The 17,548-nt window shown below is 41.3% G+C and overlaps 1 protein-coding gene across 1 annotated transcript in view; it reads left to right on the top strand.

Annotated features, from left to right (window-relative positions):
* Positions 1-2,347: 2,347 nt before the first annotated feature.
* The window catches only part of otog (otogelin), a 58,299-nt gene continuing 43,098 nt past the window's right edge, over positions 2,348-17,548 (top strand). Inside the window, exons 1-13 of the mRNA XM_065953254.1 lie at positions 2,348-2,503; positions 3,730-3,784; positions 9,316-9,417; positions 9,909-10,066; positions 11,465-11,586; positions 11,672-11,880; positions 12,072-12,202; positions 12,337-12,443; positions 13,848-13,957; positions 14,942-15,067; positions 15,289-15,397; positions 16,476-16,522; positions 16,853-16,998. Coding sequence (XP_065809326.1) covers positions 2,348-2,503; positions 3,730-3,784; positions 9,316-9,417; positions 9,909-10,066; positions 11,465-11,586; positions 11,672-11,880; positions 12,072-12,202; positions 12,337-12,443; positions 13,848-13,957; positions 14,942-15,067; positions 15,289-15,397; positions 16,476-16,522; positions 16,853-16,998 — 1,578 coding nt within the window. The remainder of the gene's footprint in view (positions 2,504-3,729; positions 3,785-9,315; positions 9,418-9,908; positions 10,067-11,464; positions 11,587-11,671; positions 11,881-12,071; positions 12,203-12,336; positions 12,444-13,847; positions 13,958-14,941; positions 15,068-15,288; positions 15,398-16,475; positions 16,523-16,852; positions 16,999-17,548) is intronic.

Below are 17,548 nucleotides of genomic sequence, written 5' to 3'. Positions count from 1 at the left end.
GTCTGGATCAGAAGGTACCTGAAGTAAAAGAAAAAGCAGCAGGTTAGCAGACAGTTAAAAGTATTTAATACTTTCACTTTGTGCACTCGAACCAACTCGATTGAATGAATGAATCATTCTTAAAAAAAAGTCCTCGAACATGTGGAGGTTTTTGATTCAGTGATCTTTGAATGTTTTATTTCTTTGCTGCCTTTTTTATGTTGTGTTGTGAGACATTTCTGGAAACGATAAGACCAATACCTGGTACAAACATTGTTTTATTTAGCAGCTGATTTTTTTCACTGTTTATCTTTCTGTACAGTTTGTTAAGCTAATAAGCTGACGCTCCGCCATCTTCCAGGATGGGTTTTTAGCAAGTAGATAAAGATGTTAAAATGAAATCTTTTGAGTCCGGCATGTTGCTTTCTTCACTTTTTATCTACACTTTCCTCTAGACAGAGTTGATTGTCCAAGGGAGACCTGAGCAACTCAGGCAGCAGAAAAAACACAGAGTTACAGACAGAGACACAAAGGGAGACAAAGTACAACTAACAAAACACTAAATTTAGCCTGAAAAGAGAAAAACCATCCTGCAGAATCTGCCCCCAAGTCTGAGATGAAGTAACAAACTTCTTCAATACCAGCCCTAACATCATACAGAAAGACAGACATGCACAGATCATGAGCTGATTCATTGGGACTTTATCGAGCAGTCGGCATGTTTCAAAATAGTGCACGAGAGATGGTGCAAAGGCTTTAACCCAAGTACGGTCGTCAAAAACTTAATACACTGATACTCTTTGACACCACATGTTTTTAAACGATATCTAAATGATCAATAGTATCAAAAACGGTCTTCATCAGAATCAGCTTTAACACAAGGAATTTGACATTGGTAAACTGTGCTCTCTTTGTACAAAGGTATAACATTAAATATCAACAACAAACAAAAATAAATAAGCAAAGACTAATATGTACAAGACTAAATAAACACACATCACAGTGTGCAGGAGGTTGCTTGCAATTTTGTATCAATAAAAACAACATATTGCCCATTATTGGGTGCCTTGGACTTCTAGTTTGTTGCTGTGGTATCCAAACTTGAATCGATTTATTTGTTTTTTTACTAGTATAGTATCAAAACTTCAAATTCTCCTATCAGTCTGGTAGTAACAGTTTTCTAATCTGTAACAACATGGAGCTGCAGGACTGTGGTTTAAACCTTATTAACCATATTTCACTTTTTTCATGTTGCCTCTTAAAGCCTCTCTCCCTCCCTGCAGCCCTCCCCTCATTCTCCTGCTCCTGTTTCCATTTATGAAAGCAGAAACCTCCTGAGTGGGTGACACAAAGCCTCGCAAAGGTCTCTGAGGGCCTCAGCCAGTCAAAGGCCTTTTTTTATACCAAGACAGCAGACAGACAGACGGACGGACTCAGGAAGTGTTTCCTCTGCAGAAAACCAGACTTTGACATGTTAATACGAGTCTGTGCAGCTGGTGACACCAGAGTCAGCTCAGCAGTATTGAAGGTTTGGGTTTCCTGTCAGGTATCCGGAGGTTGTCGCCTATGATCAGGTTCAGAGCGGGTCGTCACGGTCTGCAGCAGCGACCAGACGAGGAGCCATCGAGCACAAAGGAAGACAAAAGAAGAGCTTCACTTTGAAACACTCTATTATGGAAAAAAGCTCTCTTGAATAATTTCAAAGGAAATAAACCTTAAAAAAGAAGAAACATTGTTCATCGTAAAAAAAAATACAAGTGCTCTAGAGATATTAAAAAGGCAAAAGAGCCATTAAAAAAACACTGTCTGTTACTCTGGAAATATCATTACTCTCAGCCTGCATGTCTTGTCTGCAAAATAAACATTAAAAAAACATTTTCTCTCCTTTTAATCCTTTTTTTTCTTTGGTGAAAATTGCTCCAATAAACAAGAAAATAATGGTTGTGTTTGCATTAATTTTCTAAATGTTATGTTGTGATCACATGGTAAGAGTTTGTTAAATTTAGGCTACTTATAAAAGGCCTCCTGCACTATGCTGCGGTGCTGCTAACCTTCCTGTGGTCCACTAGGGGGCGTTGTACTCATGGATCTTGTTCGATGTAAAACCTGCAGTTTCACGTGACAGGTTTAAATGCCTTAAACACAACTTCCAATAAGTTTTTGTAAGGTTCATATAATTCACAGCGAACTGACAGACACAATGGATCTCACTGGGTGAATTATGTTTACTATACTTTTTGATTTAAATTTAATTTATTTCACCAAATCAAACTTAATCTGCAAACAGAAGATGTTTTTATTACATGTTAGATGTTTTTGTACTGTCAGCAGGTCAGGTCGTCCTTATAACATCCACAGCAGAGCACCTATGGGTGTGTTTGGCCCCGTTCCCCCTCTCACGCGCGCCCACCTGCGCATATTTTATGCTAATGAGCAGGTGCAGTGGCTCTTGAGGCGCGCGGAGGGCCGCTCGCGGAGGAGCCGGATGGAGCAGCGCAGGGAGCAGCGGGAGTCCAGCCGGAGGGTTCTCACCAGGTGATGCTGTCCAAACCCGACTGACTGCGGATCCGCAAAAACACGAATGGATCCCCATTTAAGACGGAGCTGGAAAAGGCTTTTGCACTTATTATCTTTGTATTTTATCCTCATCTATCAAGGTGAGTCATCTCTACCTCATAAACACATATCACTCTGATCTGATGTTTAAACCACGGGACGTTCAAGAACAGAGGATTTATGAATTATAGCATAGAGTGGGAAAAACGGGGTTTAAGTTTTTTTTGTAATTAATTGTAATAAAAAGCTTAATGTTGGTTTTCCTTTAACTGTGCTTTTTGTGACAGCTCAGGTTTCTCCCTTGTCTAACTTCAGATTTAATAAGTTTCCTCTTAGTCGGATCATATTTGGTTTTATTCATTTATTCCAACTTTCTTATTGTCTCGATTTCAGCGCATCTGTCCTGGGGGATTGAGAGAGTGAACCATCCTAATTTGGATCAATTTAATAGGTAAGTACTTTTACTTTCTAGTCAAGGAGCAATGAAGGCCAAACCTGTTATTTTCAAACTTTTTGGACAAAATGTTTAATGTTTTCATTTCATGTCATGTGCATTTAAACGTTTTTATTTTTGTTCATTTTATTTATTGGCTTGAATAGATACAAAGGTCTATAATAACCCTAACGAATATCTTGTCATTTGTCATCATTAAGAATAATGATAACTATTGTTATAATATAGAACATTTTCAAGGGCCTTTTTTTCATCAAATATAGTTTTAAAATTATTAGACGATTTAAAATGATCATTCATCAGCTCTTATTTTGGAAATTAAAATTAAATAAAAAGTGAAAATTCGGAAGAAAAAAAAAATCTCCATTAATGTGAATATCCCATGTGTCTTTGTTTCTCTATGATAGTAATGTAATAGAGGATGTATTTTGGGACTGCTGGTTATAAAATCTCTCATCTTTGACTTTAGAAAATAATGGGGTAGTTCATCTTTCACACAAACCACCAAATCAATCAGCTAAGAAATCTGATTAAACTGATGTTGTAAGTTACTGTGGTATGAATTCATAGAGCTTTGATTGATTGTTTATTTTTTTTTCCTTTTTGCCATTATTTGTTTTTTAATGGTTTGGTTGGTTCCCGGTCGGTCGATCGGTCGGTCGGTCGGTGGTGGGTTTGTGGTGTCACAAAAAAAAGCTGCAGCAGGAACAAACCTCTCCTTGTTCTCTCTGTCCCAGCAGCGGGAGCAGAAGGATAAAGCAGCAGAAATGGGACACCGCTTCCCAGGGAGGGCAGGTAGGCAGCCGCATTGATCACTGATGCTGATGGAGCTGCTTCAGGCGACCAACACACTAACCAGAGATCCCTCTCCCCAAAAAGATCTGCAGCACTCACACCAAAACACAGAGCCGGAGAAGAGAAATGAAGAAAACATAATCTGAAGGGCTTTTATTCATATCTTTTATTCCCGGTGACCCAGTATTCCCAGTACAAATGTCCATCATTGACACTATATGCTCACAGTTGAGGATTCAACGACATTTTAAGGAACACATTTAAAATGAACAGTGTAACATTAATAAGGATATAACATAAAAGGATGTAAATACAGAAGAAATACAGTGGGATGTATTTAAAGAACTAATGTACGGCTGCACATTGTCAAAATGATTTTTAAAAAACTATTATCCCGACAGCCCTTGCTTTAAAGATTATGTCAATTTCGTAAAATTTCTTGTCATCTAGAATATTTTTCTGATTCCTAAATTGATATTTTAAAGTTTTAGTATTTAGTTTTGTTCAGTCCGAACACCCTATATCTTTTCAAGAAAAATCCTGAGACAAGTCCTGAAAAGCAAATTTCTGTACAAAAAAAAGAGGCAAATATCCCACGAGATCAGGCAGCAACTCGACCTCCATGACACTTAAAGATACTGTCTGGAAATACATGTTGTTTACTACTGAAGTATGTCAAAGTAAAACGCCCCACGGTGACATTTTATTCCTCACAAACAGCCATGTGAGGGGAGTCCCAGCAGGAATATACAGTAGCTGCTCTGTTGTCTCACTCTTCCTATATCACAGCCTCCATCAGCCTGAATGTGGTCATTCCCTTTGTGCTGTTTCCCTTTGGCCCAGAGAGGCGTGAGAATCCGGTCCAAACTGTCCGGGTTAGTAAACATACAAAGCAATTAGTAACACAGGTTGCAGGTCACAGGTATAGAGAAAAGGTCTATCTCATGTCAGATCTCTAAACAACAGGAAAGACTTAACGTCCCTCATAACATTGGGACACCTGTGTCAAGGCGCTGGTTGTTTTCACGTTTGACCTGCTCAGCCTCTATATGTCTTGATACTGATCAGTGATTAATAATTTGTAGTCAAACACTATTCATACCCCCTCTTCTCTTCTCCTTTGTCCCTGCTATTTGAGATGAAAGCTTTGGTTTGGGAGCTCAGGTATCCCGGGGAGCTTTAAGTGTAGAAAACAATGTCCAACTTCTGGTTTCTGAACAGTCATGCCAATATTTTTCAACCAAAGCTGCTCTACTTATGTGCTCTGTGTCCAATACTGGCCTGTCAAAATCTTCCCATTATAATGAGAAAATATTCATACAGAAATAAAACAGATATTCAGTTTTATTCTCAAAGTTTTAATCTCCATAGACGGCTTTTAATTTCTTCAGTTTTGCATGGGAAAAGGTAAAGCTTTTAGAGGTAGAATTCTCCGTTTAAAGTTCGGCAAGATGGTCGATAAACATCCCCTCGTTGCTGTTTCCATTCGACAAAGATCATGTACAAGGGGAAAAATACAGGGGGGAGAAGGCGGAGGAGAGGGTGGAGTTGTCAACCTGGATGGGAAAGCTGAGTTGGAAGTCACAGAGGAGTTGTTAATGAAGACTGGATGACAGCTCTTTTCTCTCATGCCTCTTCTTTTCCCAGCGCTGCCTCGGTTTCATCCTCATCGGTCTGGACTCTGGTTTGGCAACAACCAGCGTAATTCTGGGAGGAATTTTTTGCCGAAAACAAATGTAGAATTGTTTAAGCTTTAGGTCTCCAATATTTCAATCAAATCTTAATTAAACTGTCACTTGATAGCTAAGCCAGTTTTTCAGATTGTGCTTGATATAATATTAAAGTCATGGAATTAGTTAAAAGGATCAGATTGCATTAAGGATTTAACTTTGGTTTGCTGAAGCTGCACTCTCTTTGCCAAACAATACCATAGCTAAGTATAACAATGATTGGATTTGCTATATAAGGCTGGAAGAGGCTCTGAAATATCAATAGGTTTGTGAGAAATCAGAAAATGGCTGCATGACTGAATGGTTTCAATTATTGTTTGAAAAACCTGCTGATACAGTCTCTCCCTTTAAGGATCTCCAGACAGAATCTGTTGCATCAGAAACCAGCACATCTCCCTCCAATCATTTACTGGTCAGCTGGATCAATGCGTCCAACAGCACAGAGAGGACCTCATCACGGACCCTCAACGCTTACCAATCATCTTCAACTACAACACCATCTAGTCTCACAGCATTAGGTCCAGTTTCATCCAGCCAATCAACGGGCAGCACAGCACAAACTAGCAAATCACCAAACAAAGCAACACCATCTGGAAATACAGCAACTAAGACAGAAGCATCCAACCAGTCAACAGCAACCACAGCTTTAGCCAATCAATCACCAATTAGTGCTTTAACATCCAGTGAGTCACCTTCCAGTACAACTAAAACAGACCAATCAACAGAAAGCACAACATTTTCCAACCGATCACCAACAACCATAGCACCAGGTAGCCAACCACTAACTAAGCCAGAACCTCTCAGTCAATCCAAAACCAGTAAAACACAAGCTAGCAACTCACCAACCCCCAAGTCAGCCACAACCAAAACACCAGCCGGGCATTCATCAACAAACCCAGCACCATCAGGCATTAACGCAAGGACTAGCCAGTCACAGAGTGGTACAAAAACATCTAGCCAATTATCAAATAGATTAGTACCATCAAGTTATTTACCAACCAGCACAACATCAGCAAGCCATTCACCAGTCACCACAAAACCAGCGAGCAAATCACCAACAAGCTCAGTCACATTCAATCAGTCACCAACGAGCAAAACACAAACTAGCCAATCACCAACAAGCTCAGCAACATCTGATCAATCACCAACCAGCATAACACCAACAAGCCAATCACCAGGCAGCACAACTAAATTAGGCCAAAAAACAACAAACATAGCCCAAGACAGCCAATCATCAACTAGCTCGGCAACAACCAGCACAACACCATCCCGCAAATCACCAAGAACCGTAGCAGAACAAAGCCAGTCACCAGGAAGCACAATGCACCCCAACCAATTTCTAACCATGACAGCGCCAGTCAGCCAATCGTCTGCTAGTCCAGACACATCCAGCCAAACTCAATCCAATACACCACCAACCGACCCATCAGGAGCTAGCTCAACCACCACCAGGCCATCACTAACTGGCACAACACCAACCAGCCAATCTCCAACCACCTCAAAACCATTTAGCCAATTACCAACCACTACTACTTTACCAGCCCACCAATCAGCAAGCACAACGACCCAATCCAGCAAATCACCAACGAGCAAAGCATCAACAAGAGAACCGTTAGGCACAACAAAAACAGTCAGCCAAACACCATCCAATACTGCGCAAGCCAGTAAATCACCGACAGATAAGTCAACACCCCGCCAATCACCTATTAGCAAACCGCAAACCAGTACGGCACCAGCTAGTAAGTCATTAACCAGCACAGAGAAATCCAGCCAATCGCATATCAAAGCAGTGCAAGCCAATCACTCACCAGTCAGCAACAGGCCAGCCAAACCTTTATCTCACCATATAACTGGCAGTACCACAAAATCTGGCCAATCATCATCAAGCCAGTCACAGATAAACAAACCAATAACCAGCTCAGTAACACCAAATCAATCATCAGTAACTCCAACATTTTCTTATTCTTCACCAACAACTTCAATACAAGCTAATCAATCCAAAAACAGTTCAATAGCATCGCATGACATATCATCCAGCATTACATCAAATAACCAATCAAATTCCACACCATCTGTCCAATTGCTGACCGGCTCAGTACAATCAAACCTGTCTTCACAAGGATCCACAGGAAACACACCTGAGCGTCCAGTTAATATTTCAGTCCTCACCAGGCAGGCGAAGGAAGCCCTGAAGTCGTTTCGGAGGATTCCAGGTAGGTTTAATTTTCATTAATTTGTGATGTAATTTGTTTGGGTACTGAAAATGTTAGAAATACACCCCAGGGTTTGTTCATTCTTTCCACATAATTCAGTCCTTTATTCCTTTCAAAGTGGATTTTGTTGCTTATACCCCTCAGGCTTCAATAGTTGCTGCGGTGTATTCTGCCGTGAATTATTCTGATGGCAAAATTGTTTGATTAAAGATAGTAAAGGTTATATTAAGATTGAGAAATGCCTGGTGAAAGTTGCCAGATGTTCAGTCAATGTATATCGAAGCTCTGCTGTTCACAGTAACCACATTTAATAAGAAAGACACTTTAACGTTGGCCTCCCCAGTGGTCTTCTCAATGGGAATATTGAAAGACCACTGAGGAGGCCAACGTTTAAAATATAACAGAATAACACTTGAAAATTGCTACCATATTCAGCTTGCCTGCCTAGGTTCATAGTAAATAAAATATACCTTATAACACATCTAAAGCCTATAAATATGGCTTCATCCATTTGTTGAATACACAGACTAAATTAACCAACTAAAAACAACTATTTATGCTTTGATAGTCACCCTGCCTGTTACTGCTGGTTGCTAAGAAAGAGTCAGAGTTCACAGTCCCCATAACAGTTGGGGCACAGAACAAGACATACTCATTTAAGCAACATGCTTTAGTGGGGTTTATTTTAAACTTTGCATAAAGCCAAAAATGTTGTTTTCCTTCCTGCCTTCATGCAAAACTAGGCTTTTGCTCTTGCTCTATCTAGCACAGCCACAAGAGGGGTTTTGATCAACAAAAACTTATTTACCACATCCTGAAAAATTTCTGAAAGATCAGGACAGAAAATGTGATGGGACCAATCATTCAACATTGATTATCAGTCTCTCTGTCAGTCGTATCTGCATTGGCACTGAGTTTATTTCACAAACTTTGTGAGACATCATCACATATGAACATACCTGACTGTTTGCACTGCGCTAAACAATCACCAGTCTCTACGTTTTAAAAGACTGAAGACTCAAAATTTGTTCTGGATAAAGAGGTTCAAAGTGTTCAAACGGTGAACTCCTGTAACACCAGAAGGTTGGTCAATGTGACTTTAAACAGACAACAAGTAGTTCTTCTGTTTTACTTACCTAAAGGAAATTAGGTTGCCCCCCCACATGCATTGTATGGTACCTGTGCTTGTGTGGGACATGGCTGACTGGGTAGACGAGCTGTAGGCCCACTGAGCAGATGCTGTTAATGCATTATGAGGACCCATCATTTGTTGTTTGGTGGTGCGTTCGATGACCAGAACATTTGACTATGGCTCCACCTGGTTCCTGACAGGTGGGGGGCGGGGTAGACAGATGGAGACTTTTGCTTAAAAGTGTGACCTGAAGATACTTACAATTCATGGCAGAAAAACACAGCATTTCTGTTCTATAAATTTAACATATTAACGATTACCTGGTGAAATTTAAAACAATGAAGCAAGCTGAAAAAGGAACGTATCCCTGGTTCAGGCCTCACTGTCCTGCCTCATATTTCAGTCTTGTAGTCTGAGGAACATCTTGTAATTGTTTGTTTGTTTGTTTTCCCCCAGCGGGGCGTTGTGTGTTTCCATGCCTGAACGGAGGACATTGTGTTCAGTCAGAGTCGTGTGACTGCAGCCTGTATCAGGCCACTGGACACAGATGTCAGACAGGTAAACCACACACCAGACACATCTTCCTTCTATAATCTATTTGAATGTGAAAACCAATCATCATCAATTCTTAATTAAGTTGAGTTCATTAATACAATAATTATACTTCACAGAACACTTTACTTTACAGAAGCAATTTAAAACAGACTATCACAAGCGAACACACAAAAACAGCAAAATTTGGACATTCAGTTAAAACATAAAAAGTTGTGTATATTATTGCACATAAGTACCAGCGGATATTCATATGATAGATATTGTAATATGATAATTGTATGAGTGAATTGTGTCCAGCTTGTGTGTGTGTTTTGTGATCTACTGGGGACAGGCTTGGTTGAACAGTCTGACTGCAACAAGAAGGAAGCTCCATGTTTTGGGTTTCAAGCTGATTTATTGCTTGGTTCAGTCTAACCACGCTGTCAGCTCAGTTTTAAATAATTCTTAAAATCAGACTATGCAACGGGAAATAATTTCCTTTTCTGCGTCCTCAGTTCCAAACCCAGGCTTTGAGAGGGAGATGACGTGCAGGTCGTGGGGTCAGTACAACTATGAGACATTTGACGGCCTTTACTACTACTTCCCTGGTCCATGCACGTACACTCTGATGAGGGACTGTGAGGAAACCACCCAGGCCAGCATCATCATCCAGGTAGGTTCAGACTCAACTCGACTAAAATAAATTCTTCAGACCAAGAGCTGCCCAGAAAGTTTCAGTCTGTAGCCTGAAGTTTGGACTCTGCAGTGTTCTGCTTTATAAAACACCCTCTCCTTTCTGACTTGTGCCAGGTTTAGTCTCAGCCCGGGGAGAAGATTTGCTCTGAAGATTAGTGAAAGCTATCTGGTTATTAGAGTCAATTACCATTAAATACTGCAATTACTCAGAATGCCTTGAAAGCATCTGCAACAGACCGAGACATTGTTCCCCTGAATAGGCAGCAGATGGATACTGTATCTGTGTATGGGAAAAGAAAGAAAACTGTGAACAGGACGAGATCCAAGCAGTTGATGGTTTTTGATTAAACAATTTCATCAGCAAAAAGACCAAAAACATGTAACAAAATAAAATATAAAAGTGAAGAACTAAAACCTGAATCATGGAAACATCTATGACATGACATTTTTCTTTGTATCAGAAACACCTTCACTGTGCTGAAGAATAAGAGAGGGTCTATGTGTTACTTTCAGAGTCAAGTTTCAATATTTAAAGGTGACATATTCTCCTCCTCTTCAAACAGTTTAAATAAGTCTCAGAGCTCCCAAAAACATGTCTGTGAAGTGTCTTGTTCTAAATCCACTCTGATCCTGTATTTGATCATGTCTATAAACCCTTCTATTTCAGCCCTGCTCAGAACAGGCTGTTTCTGTGTCTGTACCTTTAAATGTAAATGAGCTGTGCCCCCCTCTCTGGAAGGGCTTGGGTGTCTCGGGCTTTCTCGCTCAATGCCTGATTGTTTATGGTGAGAAGGCAGACTCAGAGGGCAGAACAAACACCTAGCTGTGGGAGTGTCACCCACCTGGGGGAGGGGTTACTGCCCTTTGTGATGTCATGAAGGGAAAATCTCCAAACGGCCTGTTTGAGCACACATTTTCTGAAAAGTGGAGCAGGCATAAGACGGAGAGGATGGACTTTTCTCATAATTGGGGGGTTTGTAGACAGACTAGGGACACATATTAGTGTTAGAGGAACATGGTGAAGTGTATGTTGCGTCATATGTGACCTTTAAATCAGTCTCGTAGACAGCGCAGTCAGCTGGTAAAGTGTGCAAAAATATTTAAAAATGCAGCACTGAGTTTAAGCAAGTACGGTTTTGTCTCTGTGTGATTTCTCACATGTGAAAAAATCATAAGGAAATACTTTAATGTTAATGGAGGATAACATAAAAAATATGTTGTATAATTTGACTTAAATGGATAATGCCAGTCTGGTCATTTTAAAATCACACTCTGTTGTCTCAATGAGGGCAATACTAAAGTTTTCAACTCTTTCTTTGAACCTTGGGTTACCTACTGTAAGGCTTTATTTCCAAGTACACGTTTTTGTTTGCAGGTCCACAATGACCCGAGCTGCAGCTTTGCACCTTACACCTGCCAACGATCTGTCAGCCTCTTCCTCCCATGGGAGGGGGAGGTTCGGCTGCACGCTACTAATGTCACCTTCAAGGGCCAAAGGTCAGTAATACATCCTGATGCTGTGTATCCACAAAAAGAAGAGGGGTTGTCTGTATCGTGGTGGACTGACTGTCTCTGTCTTCAGTCTGCAGCTACCTGCTCACATCCATGACCTGCAGCTGGAGCAGATCTCTCAGTACATCCTGGTTACTCAGCAGCACGGCTTCACGCTGGCCTGGGAGGGAAGCAGCGGCTCCGTCTATATCAAACTCAGCCCAGAGTTTGTGGGCAGAACCTGCGGCCTGTGCGGCAACTTCAACGCTGACGTCCAGGACGACCTGAAGACCAGTTATGGTGAGTTATTTTTATCTGTGACATGTGACCTATAACTAATCCGACTGGCTAAACCTGGGCTAAACAAAGAGTTCAAAGGTCATAGTGGAGGAAGAATTCTAGCTCTTTCTCAGAAACGGTTGGACTTGAAGTAAAATCCTCTCACTTTCCATGAGCAGAACTATAATACGGTTTCTCTTTCTCTCCCACAGGTGTGCTGACTCATGAGATTGAAATGTTTGGGAACAGCTGGGTGGAGGCGGAGCCACATCAGGCACAGTGTCCCATGGTGCCTTCAGGCTTCCCGTCACCTTGTGCTGCTGTAGAGGCTCATGTCATGCTGGTGAGATGACTGATTAAAAAAAATTGTCCCTTTCACAAATACAAGAAAAAAAAATGCACTGAAACAAATGAATTCCCCTTTGATCTAATATGGTTTGTTTGAGCAGTCTGTCTTTGTGTGTTTTCTTGCTGCAGAAAGTGGAGGAGGTGTGTGCCATGCTGCTGGATCCGCCTTTTCAGAGCTGCCATGACTTTGTCAGCCCGCTGTCCTACATGGCCAGCTGCTCCAACGACTTGTGCATGTGAGACAACCAGATCTATACCAGCCTCTTGAAATACATTGTGTTATTTTTATCAATGCATTTAATGCGTCGATGCTTTTTGTTACCAAAGTCCAATGGGCTAAATCCATGGAAGACCATGAATGTCCTGGCGATGACCTTTTTGGTCAGTCAAGAGAAACAAAAACATGCAGCAATAGGCCATTGGTTGACGTAGAACCTGGGGCCAATTGGGGCGAGGACTTTGTCCCTGGGCATGGGACCCTCTAAAACTGCACTCTACCACCAACAAAGCTGACCCAGCACCTCAACACTTTGGGGTTATGTCATGAAAAAACGTTCTCTTTCACCAAGGTCACCCCTGTTCGTGTCCTGTAACAGTCATTGTCTGGGTCTTCTTTCAGCCCAAACTTTGATCTTTAGCTGAACTTCATTAAGTTTTGCACGCACCTATTTGTACATCGAAGACAGAACTCTAGTTTGGGTAAGAAGAAGAATCTGAATCTAAGATGAGGCTCAATCTCCTGGGTTAATACCTTTGACTTTGTTGTTCTTTATAATACTTCAGATGAGCTTTACTTAAGGTGCTCTGACAAAGAGTTCTAAAAAAATACTGTTCCCATGACCTTCATGATAATATTTCACTCATGGGGAAGAGCCAACACTGACATAACGCAATGCAAATCTAGGGTAACCGTTTAGATACAGCCACAAAAAAAAGATTTCCAGATTGACAATGACCATCATGTTTGCATAAATGTAACAACTGTCCAATTGGCAGAGCCTAACCGGTCGTATAACTGGTTATAATATGGGGCACATGGCATAGCGTTGTAGTATCCTGACCCTCTTCAAAGCTGATCCATACCTATGTCTTCTGAGTTGTGGCCAAAAGCACACATGGAAATCTCAGAATACATCCGGCTACTTCAGGTGTCAGAGAGAATTCTTGTTTTTTTTTTTTTTTTAGTTCTTTGACACAAAGAAGCGCTTTTCTTGTTTCTTTCTCGGTTGTGTGTTTATAGTGGCTCAGGTCCATGATCCTGAACGTGCCCTCTTTCTGTGAGTAACATTAGCTCGAGCAATCTGTTTCTGTTAACTCAGAGGCAACAGATTGCCTGAGCTGAAGACAAAACAGTTTACTGTGTTCAGAGACAAATTTACCCTATCAGATGATTCACATCGACTGAGAACATCTCTGATACAGCCGTACAACAACCCTTTACAGCGTTTAAATGAACTCTAGTCAGAATATTTTATCATTAAACATCAGTCAGATAGTTTCCCCCTCATGTTTGACACTCAGCACGTTGATGGTTCTATGTTTGAGTTGTACCGTCTGGTCAGTACCTGTACCTGTCCCTGAGGCCACACCTCTCCTGGCTCCACTCAAAGACTCCTTCTCTGCTCGTTTCTCTCTTGAAGGTCGGGTCCCAACGGTGAAGTGGTATGCCAGGTGTTCAGCGAGTACGCCCGGGCCTGTGCCCACGCTGACCACCCACTGCACGACTGGAGGCAGCACATTCCTCAGTGTGGTACGTGTTTCCAGGTGTTTGAGACAGAGCGCCACAGACAGAGGTCAAAAGGAGCTGGACGCTTCCGTTCAAACCGAACAACAGCTGAGTTTTTTTGCTGGGAAACAGAAACGTAGAGCATTCATTAATAAAGAAAGAGAGCCCCGGGGATTGATTAGGAAATACTATAACTGATTATAAAAAGTTATTGTAGCAAATCAGATATTTAACTTTGAGTCACTAATGCAAGATTTAGAAGTGAATATTCTGACAACATGCCTCCCTTTACCTCACTAATTGAATTCACTGCACTTCTTTAGGTTCACAGAGAGTATTAGTAGATAGATTCATAGAGTATAGTTTTTTTATTAAAGGTTTTTGAGTCTGAGGACAGTGGATAGAGTCAGAAATCAGTGAGAGAGAGAGAGAGAGAGAGAGAGAGAGAGAGTGGGGAATGACGTGCTGGAAAGGACACACAGGTCAGATCCAAACCCGAGCGGTCTGCCTGGTGGACTACAGCCCCCACACATGGGGCGTGCGCACCAACCACTACGCTACCCGTGCCCAAGTAGAGGCACAAATTAAAATACAGATGTAGTTAACTTGCAGAATTAACAGTTTCACTTTAAGCTATCTTAAAAACAGAATTTGGCATCAATATGAAAAAAATTAAGTTTAAAAAATGTCACTATAATCCAAAAAACAGCTTAATTTTTTATCAATCAGATAGTTTATAAATGTAAGAGAGTCCCCATGAAACAAAACTGCCCTGTTGTTATTTCCAGCTGAAACAGGTAAAAACCAACCTGCTTTGTAAACAGCAAAAAAGAAAAACAAAGATGCCACAGCTTTCACATCTCTTGTTGTGTTCATTTAACTATTTAAAAACAATATGTCCGGCTGTAGTTTGTTCTGATCTGAAAGCAATCTGCTGTTTGCATTTTGTCTCAGTCTTGTCAGTGGATCATGTTTGACATGTGTGTCGTGTTTCATTCTTGCGATCAGCGAAGCAGTGTCCTTCAGGTCTGCACTACAGAGAATGTATCAGCTGCTGCCCAGAGACCTGCAACCTGGAGCGAACATGCATCGACAGCAAGCTGGCCTGTTTGGATGGATGCTACTGTCCTGATGGTGGGTTTCGATTCATGCTCAACAACTGCTTTCGAGATCTATAAACCTGAAAATCCTTACAGAAAATACACCTTTAAACGAGGCTTCTGTCTCCTACTTAACAAACTTTTCTCTCCACAGATTAAATTGTTTATAATGTTTATTCATCACATCCAGCTTCTTCCATTTTAAGTGTATTGTCATGTTTTCAACCCCAGATTATTTAAATGGTCTCACCACAGGTCTGATCTATGAGGACGGAGGCTGTGTGACGCCCTTTGACTGTCCCTGTGAGTATCACGGCATGTTCTATCCGTCTGGACAGACGCTGCAGGAGGAATGCAACAACTGGTGAGTGATATCCTCTTTCTCCTAGAGTATAGTCTTTATAACTACAACCTCACAGATATGACCTTAGGTTGATTTAATCACGTCAGAGATATAAGTCTATTAACGTATATGTTATTGGATTTGTACGTATCTAAAATCTTTTCTTTTGAAAGTATAAAATGCAGAAAACAATGCTCAGGGTTGATTTCAGGGAAGCCTGATACCATAAGATGTTTTCACATCTGCACTCCGAAAAATATCTAGATAATTTCAGAACGACTGCTCCTTAGATTCTCACGTTATGATCCTCCTGAGAATATCCTGCTGCATTCTCACATCAGCTCACTTGGACTTGCTGCGGAAAAAATACTAGGAGTCTGGCAGGAGAAACTCTGGGTCAAGTCCGAGTGAAAAATGTGCCTGTTTGCATTCACACATACAGCTCCTCCTGGAAATATCAGGAGGTTTTCAGGAGTTTTCTGCAAGTGTGAAAGCACTAATAGTTTACAATACTCTGAGCAGAGTTTGCAGCAAGAGTACTTTTGCATCGTCTTATCTAATGAATATTTGTGCAGAATCAGCTTAGAGAAAAGTTCCCTTTTCACCCCAGCTCAAATGTTCACCATGTAAACCCTGCAATCTTTAATAAGTGCATTCTTTAACACCAATATCTGTATGGAATAGGATCCCACAATGGGTTGAGTATCATGACTAAGACAACTGTGGGTGAAGAAACAGCTTTGATTTATGTTTAAAAAACATTTTCCTTCGAAAAAGGCAAACAAAGAGGAGCACTGTCTTATTTTTATAACTATTAAATTACTGGATCTTGTTTTTTCTGTACATAACCTCTACCCTCCTTTGGATTGTGAAATGATTCTTAGATGGACACACGTGTTGCTCAACACATGTATCATGTATAAAACATGATACTGTCCTGCAGATTCCCTGCAGTTCTTTTAATCTTCTCAGATCTGACCACCTGGGCTCAGTGTGTCCAGTTTCTATCAGTGATGCTGCAGATTAGCTCGGCCTTTAATGTCCCCACCTGTGTGTGTGTGTGTGTGTGTGTGTGTGTGTGTGTGTGTTTCTGTTTCAGCACATGTGTGGGTGGAGTGTGGAACTGCACCGAGTACAGCTGCCCAGGTTTGTGTCTATTTCCGCCGTGGGTGGTTTCATTTGAACACAAACTGATGCTGCAGGTTATAAACCCAACACTGTGATGGGAGGAGATGAATCTAAAATACAAAGACTGTTTTTAGAATTCAAATCAACGCCTTAACATTTTCCTGACTGTACATTTTTGAAACCTCCAAAATGGCTGAATTTGAACATTCAATCTACTTCGAAACGTCTCTTCTTTCTGTTGAAATTTGAACCACCAAGACAGCACTATACATCTCAAAGAACCTTTAGGGAACATTAAAGCCGGTTCTGGGATGACCTTAAAATGTCCATCTCTCCCTCTCTCTGCAGGCGAGTGCTCTGTGACCGGTGATATGTATTTCCAATCCTTTGACGGCCGGATCTTCACCTTCCCTGCTACATGTCAGTACGTCCTGGCCAAAAGCCGGAGTTCAGGGAAGTTCACGGTCACCATCCAGAACGCCCCCTGTGGAGCGGTGAGTCATATTCAATCTGTGTATTGTTATTTTTTTTAAATGCACAAAGAAGAAAATCCCCAACTTCTTCAGGCGTGACTTTTTCATTTACTGCAAATGTGGACACCACTTGGAAAAGTCTCCAACACTTTTTTTCCACTCTGCATCAAACGGCTCTGCTTTGTCAGCTCACAGGTTTGTGCCATTAGTCTGTCATGTAGATCATATCGTAGTTTAAGTGCTCAATAATCCCCGCGGAGTCCAGGTCAATTTTGTTGATGCTCTAAAAGCCTCTGAGGAAATGTCTCGATCAAACTGTGGCAGATAATCGACATGAAAAGAAAAGAAAGAGCACCTCACCCCCTCTCCCCCTCCCCTCCCTACAAGCGTTCAGTGTCCCAGCAGCCTTTGAGGGGTGATGAAGGGGTGGAGGCCAGATATAAGATGTCCCACTCATCAGAGCAGAGGCCCTGGACCTCTAACAGCCAAGTGAACAGGATTACCTTATCAGTCCTGACTGACAGAGCTGTGGACGGCTTTGTAGTGAGGGAGGGAGGTGTAGAGGGGCTTT

The sequence above is a fragment of the Labrus bergylta genome, chromosome 3, assembly GCF_963930695.1.
Source record: "Labrus bergylta chromosome 3, fLabBer1.1, whole genome shotgun sequence".
Lineage (NCBI taxonomy): Eukaryota > Metazoa > Chordata > Actinopteri > Labriformes > Labridae > Labrus > Labrus bergylta.
Note: the sequence above shows the minus strand (reverse complement) of the source record. Positions and strands in the feature narration are given on the sequence as shown.